Here is a 16,758-nt window from a genome sequence, read left to right on the forward strand (position 1 = left end):
GCTCCACTCTGCCCCCCTCCCTGCACTCCGCTCCACCCTGCCCCCTCCCTGCACTCCGCTCCACCCTGCCCCCTCCCTGCACTCCGCTCCACCCTGCCCCCTCCCTGCACTCCGCTCCACCCTGCCCCCTCCCTGCCTCGCTCCCTCTGCCCCCTCCCTGCACTCCGCTCCACCCTGCCCCCTCCCTGCACTCCGCTTCACCCTGCCCCCTCCCTGCACTCCGCTCCACCCTGCCCCCTCCCTGCACTCCGCTCCACCCTGCCCCTCTCCCTGCACTCCGCTCCACTCTGCCCCCTCCCTGCACTCCGCTCCACCCTGCCCCCTCCCTGCACTCCGCTCCACCCTGCCCCCTCCCTGCACTTCGCTCCACTCTGCCCCCTCCCTGCACTCCACTCCACCCTGCCCCCTCCCTGCATTCCGCTCCACCCTGCCCCCTCCCTGCACTCCGCTCCACTCTGCCCCCTCCCTGCACTCCACTCCACCCTGCCCCCTCCCTGCACTCCGCTCCACCCTGCCCCCTCCCTGCGCTCCACCCTGCCCCCTCCCTGCACTCCGCTCCACCCTGTCCCCCTCCCTGCACTCCACCCTGCCCCTCTCCCTGCGCTCCACCCTGCCCCCTCCCTGCGCTCCACCCTGCCCCCTCCCTGCGCTCCACCCTGCCCCCTCCCTGCGCTCCACCCTGCCCCCTCCCTGTGCTCCACTCTGCCCCCTCCCTGCGCTCCACCCTGCCCCCTTCCTGCGCTCCACCCTGCCCCCTCACTGCGCTCCACCCTGCCCCCTCCCTGCGCTCCACCCTGCCCCCCTCCCTGCGCTCCACCCTACCCCCCTCCCTGCGCTCCACCCTGCCCCCTCCCTGCGCTCCACCCTGCCCCCTCCCTGCGCTCCACCCTGCCCCCTTCCTGCGCTCCACCCTGCCCCCCTCCCTGCGCTCCACCCTGCCCCCTCCCTGCACTCCACCCTGCCCCTCTCCCTGCGCTCCACCCTGCCCCCTCCCTGCGCTCCACCCTGCCCCCTCCCTGCGCTCCACCCTGCCCCCTCCCTGCGCTCCACCCTGCCCCCCTCCCTGTGCTCCACCCTGCCCCCTCCCTGCGCTCCACCTGCCCCCTCCCTGCGCTCCACCCTGCCCCCCTCCCTGCGCTCCACCCTGCCCCCTCCCTGCGCTCCACCCTGCCCCCTCCCTGTTCTCCACCCTGCCCCCTCCCTGTGCTCCACCCTGCCCCCTCCCTGCGCTCCACCCTGCCCCCTCCCTGCGCTCCACCCTGCCCCCTCCCTGTGCTCCACCCTGCCCCCCTCCCTGTGCTCCACCCTGCCCCCTCAGTACGCTCCACCCTGCCCCCTCCCTGCGCTCCACCCTGCCCCCTCCCTGCGCTCCACCCTGCCCCCTCCCTTCGCTCCACCCTGCCCCCTCCCTGCACTCCGCTCCACCCTGCCCCCTCCCTGCACTCCGCTCCACCCTGCCCCCTCCCTGCACTCCACCCTGCCCCCTCCCTGCGCTCCACCCTGCCCCCTCCCTGCCCTCTCATCCCTGCACTCCACCCTCCTCCCCTCCCTGCGCTCCACCCTGCCCCCTCCCTGCGCTCCACCCTGCCCCTCTCCCTGCGCTCCACCCTGCCCCCCTCCCTGCGCTCCACCCTGCCCCCTCCCTGCGCTCCACCCTGCCCCCTCCCTGCGCTCCACCCTGCCCCCTCCCTGCGCTCCACCCTGCCCCCTTCCTGCGCTCCACCCTGCTCCAACCTGCCCCTCTCCCTGCGCTCCACCCTGCCCCTCCTGCGCTTCACCCTGCCCCCTCCCTGCGCTCCACCCTGCCCCCTCCCTGCGCTCCACCCTGCCCCCCTCCCTGCGCTCCACCCTGTCCCCCTCCCTGCGCTCCACCCTGCCCCCTCCCTGCACTCCACCCTGCCGCCCTCCCTGCGCTCCATCCTGCCCCCTCCCTGCGCTCCACCCTGCCCCCCTCCCTGCGCTCCACCACGTAACACACAGTACATACTGTACACCACACCATCTGTATAACTACAGATTGTAACTGTCTCACATCTCTTGTCTTCGAACAGCCACGAAAGCAGACGGATTTGCACTTTACCACTTGGGAGAATGCAACAATGTAAGTGAACCACATACTGTCTCGTCAGATCAACTACTCTGAGCTCCACTGATCTGGTCTAGTGAGTGATGAGTGTTAAAGCCACAATCCTTAGTTAATAATGAGGCATTAAACAATGTATATCCTCAAGAATAAATCTCTGTAAATCATTCATTAAAATAACAGTACATTCTACTGGGTCTCAGAGTGTAAATTAATCTGGTTTACTGAGTGATAAGTGATTAGTGTGTACTAATCTATAGTGATTAGTGTGTACTAATCTATAGCGATTAGTGATTAGTGTTTACTAATATATAGTGATTAGTGATTAGTACGTACTAATATATAGTGATTAGTGTGTACTAATCTATAGTGATTTGTGATTAGTGTGTACTAATCTATAGTGATTAGTGATTAGTGTGTACTAATCTATAGTGATTAGTGTGTACTAATCTATAGCGATTAGTGATTAGTGTTTACTAATATATAGTAATTAGTGATTAGTGTGTACTAATCTATAGTGATTAATGTGTACTAATCTATAGCGATTAGTGATTAGTGTTTACTAATATATAGTGATTAGTGATTAGTATGTACTAATATATAGTGATTAGTGTGTACTAATCTATAGTGATTAGTGATTAGTGTGTACTAATCTATAGTGATTAGTGATTAGTGTGTACTAATCTATAGTGATTAGTGTGTACTAATCTATAGTGATTAGTGTGTACTAATCTTTAGTGATTAGTGTGTACTAATCTATAGTGATTAGTGTGTACTAATCTATAGTGATTAGTGATTAGTGTGTACTAATCTATAGTGATTAGTGATTAGTGTGTACTAATCTTTAGTGATTAGTGTGTACTAATCTATAGTGATTAGTGTGTACTAATCTATAGTGATTAGTGATTAGTGTGTACTAATCTATAGTGATTAGTGTGTACTAATCTATAGTGATTAGTGATTAGTGTGTACTAATCTATAGTGATTGGTGTGTACTAATCTACAGTGATTAGTGTGTACTAATCTATAGTGATTAGTGATTGGTGTGTACTTACTATAATTGGGATAGGTGGTCGTCTCACCTAGCCATTTTAACATTTGTGCACTACTGTACGTGGCTCTGGATAACAGCGTCTGCTACATGACTAACGGGATGTAGTGTATCCGTGTTCATTTCTCTCTGGTCCTTCCTCAGAGCTTGTGTTTGTTTAAACCGGCGGGGGCTAAGGACGGTCCTCCCACCTTCATCCCAGCTGGTCCCATCACGTTTGGGACCACCATCGCCGCTCATGTCGCCACAACACGCAAAATACTGCTAGTAGAGGACATCACAGGGGTGAGATTCAGCATACTATAAATACACCTAACCCTTACCCTAACCCAAAACACTAACCCTCACCACCCTAACCCAAAGCACTAACCCTTACCCTAACCCAAAACACTAACCCTCACCACCCTAACCCAAAACACTAACCCTTACCCTAACCCAAAACACTAACCCTTACCCTAACCCAAAACACTATCCCTTACCCTAACAAAAAACACTATCCCTTACCCTAACCCAAAACACTAAACTTTATCCTAACCCAAAACACTAAACTTTATCCTAACCCAAAACACTATCCCTTACCCTAACCCAAAACACTAACCCTTACCCTAACCCAAAACACTAGCCCTTACCCTAACCCAAAACACTAACCCTTACCCTAACCCAAAACACTAAACTTTATCCTAACCCAAAACACTATCCCTTACCCTAACTCAAAACACTATCCCTTACCCTAACCCAAAACACTAAACTTTATCCTAACCCAAAACACTATCCCTTACCCTAACCCAAAACACTAACCCTTACCCTAACCCAAAACACTAGCCCTTACCCTAACCCAAAACACTAACCCTTACCCTAACCCAAAACACTAAACTTTATCCTAACCCAAAACACTAACCCTTACCCTAACCCAAAACACTAGCCCTTACCCTAACCCAAAACACTAACCCTTACCCTAACCCAAAACACTAAACTTTATCCTAACCCAAAACACTCACCCTAACCCCTTACCCTAACCCAAAACACTAACCCTTCCCCTTACCCAAACCCAAGACACTAACCCTCACTCTAACCCCTTACCCTAACCCAAGACACTAACCTTTACCCTAACCCAAGACACTAACCCTCACCCTAACCCCTTACCCTAACCCAAAACACTAACCTTTATCCTAACCCAAAACACTAACCCAAAACACTAACCTTTATCCTAACCCAAAACACGAACCCTCACCCTAACCCCTTACCCTAACCCAAAACACTAACCCTCCCCCTTACCCAAACCCAAGACACTAACCCTCACCCTAACCCCTTACCCTAACCCAAGACACTAACCTTTACCCTAACCCTTACCCTCACCCTAACCCCTTACCTAACCCAAAACACTAACCCTTACCCTAACCCCTTACCCTCACCCTAACCCCTTACCCTAACCCAAGACACTAACCTTTACCCTAACCCAAGACACTAACCCTCACCCTAACCCCTTACCCTAACCCAAAACACTAACCTTTATCCTAACCCAAAACACTAACCCAAAACACTAACCTTTATCCTAACCCAAAACACGAACCCTCACCCTAACCCCTTACCCTAACCAAAACACTAACCCTTACCCTAACCCCTGACCCTAACCCTGACCCTAACCCAAGACACTAGCCCTTACCCTAACCCAAAACACTAACCCTTACCCTAACCCAAAACACTAAGCTTTATCCTAACCCAAAACACTAACCCTCACCCTAACCCCTTACCCTAACCCAAAACACTAACCCTCCCCCCCTTACCCAAACCCAAGACACTAACCCTCACCCTAACCCCTTACCCTAACCCAAGACACTAACCTTTACCCTAACCCAAGACACTAACCCTCACCCTAACCCCTTACCCTAACCCAAAACACTAACCTTTATCCTAACCCAAAACACTAACCCAAAACACTAACCTTTATCCTAACCCAAAACACGAACCCTCACCCTAACCCCTTACCCTAACCCAAAACACTAACCCTCCCCCTTACCCAAACCCAAGACACTAACCCTCACCCTAACCCCTTACCCTAACCCAAGACACTAACCTTTACCCTAACCCCTTACCCTCACCCTAACCCCTTACCCTAACCCAAAACACTAACCCTTACCCTAACCCCTTACCCTCACCCTAACCCCTTACCCTAACCCAAGACACTAACCTTTACCCTAACCCAAGACACTAACCCTCACCCTAACCCCTTACCCTAACCCAAAACACTAACCTTTATCCTAACCCAAAACACTAACCCAAAACACTAACCTTTATCCTAACCCAAAACACGAACCCTCACCCTAACCCCTTACCCTAACCAAAAACACTAACCCTTACCCTAACCCCTGACCCTAACCCAAGACACTAGCCCTTACCCTAACCCAAAACACTAACCTTTACCCTAACCCCTCACCCTAACCCCTTACCCTAACCCAAAACACTAACCCTTACCCTAACCCCTCACCCTAACCCCTTACCCTAACCCAAAACACTAACCTTTACCCTAACCCCTCACCCTAACCCCTTACCCTAACCCAAGACACTAGCCCTTACCCGAACCCAAAACACTAACCTTTACCCTAACCCAAAACACTAACCCTTACCCTAACCCAAAACACTAACCCCTAAACCTAATGCAGGATAAATCAAACATCCCAAAGTATTTGGTTCAGATTGTAAATGTTTTATTTCAAATGCTTTGACGTCAGGACCCCTGACTTCTGTGCTGCACGACACAGGGATTTAATCTAACCTCTCTCTCTCTCTCTCTCTCTCTCTCTCTCTCTCTCTCTCTCTCTCTCTCTCTCTCGTCCTCTCTCTCTCTCTCTTCCTCGCCTCTCTCTCGCTCTCCCTCTTCTCGCTCTCTCTCTAGGACGAGCGTTTCCCTGAAGGCACAGGTCAGGACTCAGACTCAGGGATTCATGTTCACTCTGTCCTGTGCCTCCCCATCCTCACGGCCATCGGTGACCTCATAGCTATCCTGGAGCTGCATCGGCACAGAGGCCACGAGCCTTTCAATATCAGCAACCAGGAGGTACACACGCACACAAGCACAGACACACACACACACACAAACAGCCTTAGAGGTGATTGGACTGTCTACATCTAGCTAACCTATGGAGCAGACGTAAAAGAAACACAATGAAACCAGATCCTGTCGGGGGAAGTTCTCCTCTGTAGTGTTCGACCAATCCAGTAAATGTAGAGGAGGAGTCAAGATGGAGTGTTGCTTTGTTAACGTCCAAAAGCTGAAGTTTTGTCACATGCTCTCTTTCCATTTCCCCTGTAAACCACAATGTCCAGTTGTTGGGGACTCAGCAGAGGCTAAGAGCTAGGCAATGGTTTCCTGTTATAGCTCCATTAGTTCATAAGGACTAGACAGTGACTTCCTGTTATAGCTCCATTAGTTCATAAGAACTAGGTAATGACTTCCTGTTATAGCTCCATTAGTTCATAAGGACTAGACAATGACTTCCTGTTATAGCTCCATTAGTTCATAAGGACTAGACAGTGACTTGCTGTTATAGCTCCATTAGTTCATAAGGACTAGACAGTGACTTCCTGTTATAGCTCCATTAGTTCATAAGGACGAGACAATGACTTCCTGTTATAGCTCCATTAGTTCATAAGGACTAGACAATGACTTCCTGTTATAGCTCCATTAGTTCATAAGGACTAGACAATGCCTTCCTGTTATAGCTCCATTAGTTCATAAGGACTAGACAGTGACTTCCTGTTATAGCTCCATTAGTTCATAAGGACGAGACAATGACTTCCTGTTATAGCTCCATTAGTTCATAAGGACTAGACAATGACTTCCTGTTATAGCTCCATTAGTTCATAAGGACTAGACAGTGACTTCCTGTTATAGCTCCATTAGTTCATAAGGACTAGACAATGACTTCGTGTTATAGCTCCATTAGTTCATAAGGACTAGACAGTGACTTCCTGTTATAGCTCCATTAGTTCATAAGGACTAGACAGTGACTTCCTGTTATAGCTCCATTAGTTCATAAGGACTAGACAATGACTTCCTGTTATAGCTCCATTAGTTCATAAGGACGAGACAATGACTTCCTGTTATAGCTCCATTAGTTCATAAGGACTAGACAGTGACTTCCTGTTATAGCTCCATTAGTTCATAAGGACTAGACAATGACTTCCTGTTATAGCTCCATTAGTTCATAAGGACTAGACAATGACTTCCTGTTATAGCTCCATTAGTTCATAAGGACTAGACAGTGACTTCCTGTTATAGCTCCATTAGTTCATAAGGACTAGACAATGACTTCCTGTTATAGCTCTATTAGTTCATAAGGACTAGACAATGACTTCCTGTTATAGCTCCATTAGTTCATAAGGACTAGACAATGACTTCCTGTTATAGCTCCATTAGTTCATAAGGACTAGACAATGACTTCCTGTTATAGCTCCATTAGTTCATAAGGACGAGACAGTGACTTCCTGTTATAGCTCCATTAGTTCATAAGGACGAGACAATGACTTCCTGTTATAGCTCCATTAGTTCATAAGGACTAGACAGTGACTTCCTGTTATAGCTCCATTAGTTCATAAGGACTAGACAATGACTTCCTGTTATAGCTCTATTAGTTCATAAGGACTAGACAATGACTTCCTGTTATAGCTCCATTAGTTCATAAGGACTAGACAATGACTTCCTGTTATAGCTCCATTAGTTCATAAGGACTAGACAATGACTTCCTGTTATAGCTCCATTAGTTCATAAGGACGAGACAGTGACTTCCTGTTATAGCTCCATTAGTTCATAAGGACGAGACAATGACTTCCTGTTATAGCTCCATTAGTTCATAAGGACTAGACAGTGACTTCCTGTTATAGCTCCATTAGTTCATAAGGACTAGACAGTGACTTCCTGTTATAGCTCCATTAGTCCATAAGGACGAGACAATGACTTCCTGTTATAGCTCCATTAGTTCATAAGGACTAGACAATGACTTCCTGTTATAGCTCCATTAGTTCATAAGGACTAGACAGTGACTTCCTGGTATAGCTCCATTAGTTCATAAGGACTAGACAATGACTTCCTGTTATAGCTCCATTAGTTCATAAGGACGAGACAATGACTTCCTGTTATGGCTCCATTAGTTCATAAGGACTAGACAGTGACTTCCTGTTATGGCTCCATTAGTTCATAAGGACTAGACAGTGACTTCGTGTTATAGCTCCATTAGTTCATAAGGACTAGACAGTGACTTCCTGTTATAGCTCCATTAGTTCATAAGGACTAGACAGTGACTTCCTGTTATAGCTCCATTAGTTCATAAGGACGAGACAATGACTTCCTGTTATGGCTCCATTAGTTCATAAGGACGAGACAATGACTTCCTGTTATAGCTCCATTAGTTCATAAGGACGAGACAATGACTTCCTGTTATAGCTCCATTAGTTCATAAGGACGAGACAATGACTTCCTGTTATAGCTCCATTAGTTCATAAGGACTAGACAATGACTTCGTGTTATAGCTCCATTAGTTCATAAGGACTAGACAGTGACTTCCTGTTATAGCTCCATTAGTTCATAAGGACTAGACAGTGACTTCCTGTTATAGCTCCATTAGTTCATAAGGACTAGTCAATGACTTCCTGTTATAGCTCCATTAGTTCATAAGGACTAGACAGTGACTTCCTGTTATAGCTCCATTAGTTCATAAGGACTAGTCAATGACTTCCTGTTATAGCTCCATTAGTTCATAAGGACTAGACAGTGACTTCCTGTTATAGCTCCATTAGTTCATAAGGACTAGACAATGACTTCCTGTTATAGCTCCATTAGTTCATAAGGACTAGACAATGACTTCCTGTTATAGCTCCATTAGTTCATAAGGACTAGACAGTGACTTCCTGTTATAGCTCCATTAGTTCATAAGGACTAGACAGTGACTTCCTGTTATAGCTCCATTAGTTCATAAGGACTAGTCAATGACTTCCTGTTATAGCTCCATCAGTTCATAAGGACTAGACAATGACTTCGTGTTATAGCTCCATTAGTTCATAAGGACTAGACAGTGACTTCCTGTTATAGCTCCATTAGTTCATAAGGACTAGACAATGACTTCCTGTTATAGCTCCATTAGTTCATAAGGACTAGACAATGACTTCCTGTTATAGCTCCATTAGTTCATAAGGACTAGACAGTGACTTCCTGTTATAGCTCTATTAGTTCATAAGGACTAGACAATGACTTCCTGTTATAGCTCTATTAGTTCATAAGGACTAGACAATGACTTCCTGTTATAGCTCCATTAGTTCATAAGAACTAGACAATGACTTCCTGTTATAGCTCCATTAGTTCATAAGGACTAGACAGTGACTTCCTGTTATAGCTCCATTAGTTCATAAGGACTAGACAGTGACTTCCTGTTATAGCTCCATTAGTTCATAAGGACGAGACAATGACTTCCTGTTATAGCTCCATTAGTTCATAAGGACTAGACAATGACTTCCTGTTATAGCTCCATTAGTTCATAAGGACTAGACAGTGACTTCCTGTTATAGCTCCATTAGTTCATAAGGACTAGACAGTGACTTCCTGTTATAGCTCCATTAGTTCATAAGGACTAGACAGTGACTTCCTGTTATAGCTCCATTAGTTCATAAGGACTAGACAGTGACTTCCTGTTATAGCTCTATTAGTTCATAAGGACTAGACAGTGACTTCCTGTTATAGCTCCATTAGTTCATAAGGACGAGACAATGACTTCCTGTTATAGCTCCATTAGTTCATAAGGACGAGACAATGACTTCCTGTTATAGCTCCATTAGTTCATAAGGACTAGACAGTGACTTCCTGTTATAGCTCCATTAGTTCATAAGGACGAGACAATGACTTCCTGTTATAGCTCCATTAGTTCATAAGGACGAGACAATGACTTCCTGTTATAGCTCCATTAGTTCATAAGGACTAGACAGTGACTTCCTGTTATAGCTCCATTAGTTCATAAGGACGAGACAATGACTTCCTGTTATAGCTCCATTAGTTCATAAGGACTAGACAGTGACTTCCTGTTATAGCTCCATTAGTTCATAAGGACGAGACAATGACTTCCTGTTATAGCTCCATTAGTTCATAAGGACTAGACAGTGACTTCCTGTTATAGCTCCATTAGTTCATAAGGACGAGACAATGACTTCCTGTTATAGCTCCATTAGTTCATAAGGACGAGACAATGACTTCCTGTTATAGCTCCATTAGTTCATAAGGACGAGACAATGACTTCCTGTTATAGCTCCATTAGTTCATAAGGACGAGACAATGACTTCCTGTTATAGCTCCATTAGTTCATAAGGACTAGACAGTGACTTCCTGTTATAGCTCCATTAGTTTGTAAAGAGAACAGCGGTCAGTGAGTCCTTGACGAACAGACCAAGGTTTTTCCAACTCTGCTATTAGCTCCTAATGAGCCCATCAGAGGACAGATAGACACGTTTAGGTGACAGGCACTGAGGGGTTAATTACATCACTTCCCAGCGGGAAAGGATGTTGGCAATAAGCGTTGTAAGAACGTCACCATAATTGTGTTGTAATGACGTCTTTTTGACCCGTTGTGCCTCCTGGGATATTATGTACCAGTCATTATTGGAGAGGACATGAGGTTGGATAAACACACATGATGAGGACACACATGGGAATGTCAACTTGGAATACCAGGAATACTCCTTAGGATGGACCTTACTCATATCCATATGATAGTCCCGTTTATATGTCTGTTAACAAATATCTCTACTGTCAAATATAATTACATATCGGCTAACAATTTATTTGAATATTCATTATTTTTTTAGCATATATTATTTTAAAGCCCATCTTGGGACTGTTATTTTTTTTTGTTGTATATTTTTATTTATTTTTAATGCAAAAATGTTTGTGATGCAAAAATAAAAAAAAATGTTTTATCTGCCCAGGGAATACAACTAGCCAGCTGGCTAAATGTAAATAACACTTACAGAAATGTTTATGTGCATTTATTCCTGTGAGATAATTGTATAAATAATAATTAAATATATATAATGATTTTCTTAAAGGTTGATATAAATAATAATGACATATATATATATATATAATAATGATTTTCTTAAAGGTTGATATAAATAATAATGAAATATATATATATATAATAATAATGATTTTCTTAAAGGTTGCGACGGCGAGTTTAGCATGGGCATCTGTAGCTATTCACCAAGTACAGGTGAGCATTGCATTATTTTACAAATATATTTTTTCATTCATATGAAATGTTTCCGTATGTGATGTTGTCAGGTGTATTTGGTTACAAAAGCTCAATAACACACTTCTTGATACATGATAAGGAGCTGTGTCTGTGGTCATTGGGAAAAACAACACCTATCATACTACTATGACTGACCCCGTAAAACAACACCTATCGTACTACTATGACTGACCCCGTAAAACAACACCTATCATACTACTATGACTGACCCCGTAAAACAACACCTATCACACTACTATGACTGACCCCGTAAAACAACACCTATCGTACTACTATGACTGACCCCGTAAAACAACACCTATCGTACTACTATGACTGACCCCGTAAAACAACACCTATCGTACTACTATGACTGACCCCGTAAAACAACACCTATCATACTACTATGACTGACCCTGTAAAACAACACCTATCACACTACTATGACTGACCCTGTAAAACAACACCTATCATACTACTATGACTGACCCTGTAAAACAACACCTATCATAATACAATGACTGACCCTGTAAAACAACACCTATCATACTACTATGACTGACCCTGTAAAACAACACCTATCATACTACTATGACTGACCCTATAAAACAACACCTATCATACTACTATGACTGACCCTGTAAAACAACACCTATCACACTACTATGACTGACCCTGTAAAACAACACCAATCATACTACTGACCCTGTACAACAACACCTATCATACTACTATGACTGACCCTGTAAAACAACACCTATCATACTACTATGACTGACCCTGTAAAACAACACCTATCACACTACTATGACTGACCCTGTAAAACAACACCTATCATACTACTGTGACTGACCCTGTAAAACAACACCTATCACACTACTATGACTGACCCTGTAAAACAACACCTATCATACTACTATGACTGACCCTGTAAAACAACACCTATCATACTACTATGGCTGACCCTGTAAAACAACACCTATCATACTACTATGACTGACCCTGTAAAACAACACCTATCATACTACTATGACTGACCCTGTAAAACAACACCTATCATACTACTATGACTGACCCTGTAAAACAACACCTATCATACTACTATGACTGACCCTGTAAAACAACACCTATCATACTACTATGACTGACCCTGTAAAACAACACCTATCACACTACTATGACTGACCCTGTAAAACAACACCTATCATACTACTATGACTGACCCTGTAAAACAACACCTATCATACTACTATGACTGACCCTGTAAAACAACACCTATCATACTACTATGACTGACCCTGTAAAACAACACCTATCATACTACTATGACTGACCCTGTAAAACAACACCTATCACACTACTATGACTGACCCTGTAAAACAACACCTATCATACTACTATGACTGACCCTGTAAACAACACCTATCATAATACAATGACTGACCCTGTAAAACAACACCTATCACACTACTATGACTGACCCTGTAAAACAACACCTATCATACTACTATGACTGACCCTGTAAAACAACACCTATCATACTACTATGACTGACCCTGTAAAACAACACCTATCATACTACTATGACTGACCCTGTAAAACAACACCTATCATACTACTATGACTGACCCTGTAAAAACAACACCTATCACACTACTATGACTGACCCTGTAAAACAACACCTATCATACTACTATGACTGACCCTGTAAAACAACACCTATCATACTACTATGACTGACCCTGTAAAACAACACCTATCATACTACTATGACTGACCCTGTAAAACAACACCTATCATACTACTATGTCTGACCCTGTAAAACAACACCTATCACACTACTATGACTGACCCTGTAAAACAACACCTATCATACTACTATGACTGACCCTGTAAAACAACACCTATCATACTACTATGACTGACCCTGTAAAACAACACCTATCACACTACTATGACTGACCCTGTAGAACAACACCTATCATACTACTATGACTGACCCTGTAAAACAACACCTATCACACTACTATGACTGACCCTGTAAAACAACACCTATCATACTACTATGACTGACCCTGTAAAACAACACCTATCATAATACAATGACTGACCCTGTAAAACAACACCTATCATACTACTATGACTGACCCTGTAAAACAACACCTATCATACTACTATGACTGACCCTGTAAAACAACACCTATCATACTACTATGACTGACCCTGTAAAACAACACCTATCACACTACTATGACTGACCCTGTAAAACAACACCAATCATACTACTGACCCTGTACAACAACACCTATCATACTACTATGACTGACCCTGTAAAACAACACCTATCATACTACTATGACTGACCCTGTAAAACAACACCTATCACACTACTATGACTGACCCTGTAAAACAACACCTATCATACTACTGTGACTGACCCTGTAAAACAACACCTATCACACTACTATGACTGACCCTGTAAAACAACACCTATCATACTACTATGACTGACCCTGTAAAACAACACCTATCATACTACTATGACTGACCCTGTAAAACAACACCTATCACACTACTATGACTGACCCTGTAAAACAACACCTATCATACTACTGTGACTGACCCTGTAAAACAACACCTATCATACTACTATGACTGACCCTGTAAAACAACACCTATCATACTACTATACTGACCCTGTAAAACAACACCTATCATACTACTATGACTGACCCTGTAAAACAACACCTATCATACTACTATGACTGACCCCGTAAAACAACACCTATCACACTACTATGACTGACCCTGTAAAACAACACCTATCATACTACTATGACTGACCCTGTAAAACAACACCTATCATACTACTATGACTGACCCTGTAAAACAACACCTATCACACTACTATGACTGACCCTGTAAAACAACACCTATCATACTACTATGACTGACCCTGTAAAACAACACCTATCATACTACTATGACTGACCCTGTAAAACAACACCTATCATACTACTATGACTGACCCTGTAAAACAACACCTATCATACTACTATGACTGACCCTGTAAAACAACACCTATCACACTACTATGACTGACCCTGTAAAACAACACCTATCATACTACTATGACTGACCCTGTAAAACAACACCTATCATACTACTATGACTGACCCTGTAAAACAACACCTATCACACTACTATGACTGACCCTGTAGAACAACACCTATCATACTACTATGACTGACCCTGTAAAACAACACCTATCACACTACTATGACTGACCCTGTAAAACAACACCTATCATACTACTATGACTGACCCTGTAAAACAACACCTATCATACTACTATGACTGACCCTGTAAAACAACACCTATCATACTACTATGACTGACCCTGTAAAACACCTATCATACTACTATGTCTGACCCTGTAAAACAACACCTATCACACTACTATGACTGACCCTGTAAAACAACACCTATCATACTACTATGACTGACCCTGTAAAACAACACCTATCATACTACTATGACTGACCCTGTAAAACAACACCTATCACACTACTATGACTGACCCTGTAAAACAACACCTATCATACTACTATGACTGACCCTGTAAAACAACACCTATCACACTACTATGACTGACCCTGTAAAACAACACCTATGACTATGACTGACCCTGTAAAACAACACCTATCATAATACAATGACTGACCCTGTAAAACAACACCTATCATACTACTATGACTGACCCTGTAAAACAACACCTATCATACTACTATGACTGACCCTGTAAAACAACACCTATCATACTACTATGACTGACCCTGTAAAACAACACCTATCACACTACTATGACTGACCCTGTAAAACAACACCAATCATACTACTGACCCTGTACAACAACACCTATCATACTACTATGACTGACCCTGTAAAACAACACCTATCATACTACTATGACTGACCCTGTAAAACAACACCTATCACACTACTATGACTGACCCTGTAAAACAACACCTATCATACTACTGTGACTGACCCTGTAAAACAACACCTATCACACTACTATGACTGACCCTGTAAACAACACCTATCATACTACTATGACTGACCCTGTAAAACAACACCTATCATACTACTATGGCTGACCCTGTAAAACAACACCTATCACACTACTATGACTGACCCTGTAAAACAACACCTATCATACTACTGTGACTGACCCTGTAAAACAACACCTATCATACTACTATGACTGACCCTGTAAAACAACACCTATCATACTACTATACTGACCCTGTAAAACAACACCTATCATACTACTATGACTGACCCTGTAAAACAACACCTATCATACTACTATGACTGACCCCGTAAAACAACACCTATCACACTACTATGACTGACCCTGTAAACAACACCTATCATACTACTATGACTGACCCTGTAAACAACACCTATCATACTACTATGACTGACCCTGTAAAACAACACCTATCACACTACTATGACTGACCCTGTAAAACAACACCTATCATACTACTATGACTGACCCTGTAAAACAACACCTATCATACTACTATGACTGACCCTGTAAAACAACACCTATCATACTACTATGACTGACCCTGTAAAACAACACCTATCATACTACTATGTCTGACCCTGTAAAACAACACCTATCACACTACTATGACTGACCCTGTAAAACAACACCTATCATACTACTATGACTGACCCTGTAAAACAACACCTATCATACTACTATGACTGACCCTGTAAAACAACACCTATCACACTACTATGACTGACCCTGTAGAACAACACCTATCATACTACTATGACCGACCCTGTAAACAACACCTATCACACTACTATGACTGACCCTGTAAAACAACACTTATCATACTACTATGACTGACCCTGTAAAACAACACCTATCATACTACTATGACTGACCCTGTAAACAACACCTATCATACTGCTATGACTGACCCTGTAAAACAACACCTATCATACTGCTATGACTGACCCCGTAAAACAACACCTATCATACTACTATGACTGACCCCGTAAAACAACACCTATCACACTACTATGACTGACCCTGTAAAACACCTATCATACTACTATGACTGACCCTGTAAAACAACACCTATCATACTACTATGACTGACCCTGTAAAACAACACCTATCACACTACTATGACTGACCCTGTAAAACAACACCTATCATACTACTATGACTGACCCTGTAAAACAACACCTATCATACTACTGACCCTGTAAAACAACACCTATCATACTGCTATGACTGACCCTGTAAAACAACACCTGTCATA

The 16,758-nt window shown here is 43.9% G+C and overlaps 1 protein-coding gene and 1 long non-coding RNA gene across 8 annotated transcripts in view; one reads left to right on the forward strand and one right to left on the reverse strand.

The window, feature by feature from the left end:
- Positions 1 to 16,758, forward strand: part of pde10a (phosphodiesterase 10A) — a 153,851-nt gene that overhangs the window by 48,130 nt on the left and 88,963 nt on the right. Inside the window, 4 exon segments of the mRNA XM_052494196.1 lie at positions 2,052 to 2,101; positions 3,279 to 3,419; positions 6,028 to 6,189; positions 11,333 to 11,383. Coding sequence (XP_052350156.1) covers positions 2,052 to 2,101; positions 3,279 to 3,419; positions 6,028 to 6,189; positions 11,333 to 11,383 — 404 coding nt within the window.
- LOC127915173 (uncharacterized) overlaps positions 11,932 to 16,758 on the reverse strand; it is a 61,014-nt gene continuing 56,187 nt past the window's right edge. The window contains exons 4-7 of one of the 7 annotated variants that reach the window (XR_008090445.1): positions 16,609 to 16,713; positions 14,080 to 15,074; positions 13,087 to 13,234; positions 12,005 to 12,056 (exon numbers count right to left, since the gene is read on the reverse strand). This is a non-coding gene — a long non-coding RNA (uncharacterized LOC127915173). Of the gene's footprint in view, positions 12,057 to 12,262; positions 12,791 to 13,086; positions 13,235 to 13,837; positions 15,075 to 16,608; positions 16,714 to 16,758 lie in introns of those variants that run through there. The other 6 variants (XR_008090443.1, XR_008090444.1, XR_008090447.1 and 3 more) reach the window with 6 other exon arrangements.

The sequence above is a fragment of the Oncorhynchus keta genome, chromosome 3, assembly GCF_023373465.1.
Source record: "Oncorhynchus keta strain PuntledgeMale-10-30-2019 chromosome 3, Oket_V2, whole genome shotgun sequence".
NCBI classification, from domain to species: Eukaryota; Metazoa; Chordata; class Actinopteri; order Salmoniformes; family Salmonidae; genus Oncorhynchus; species Oncorhynchus keta.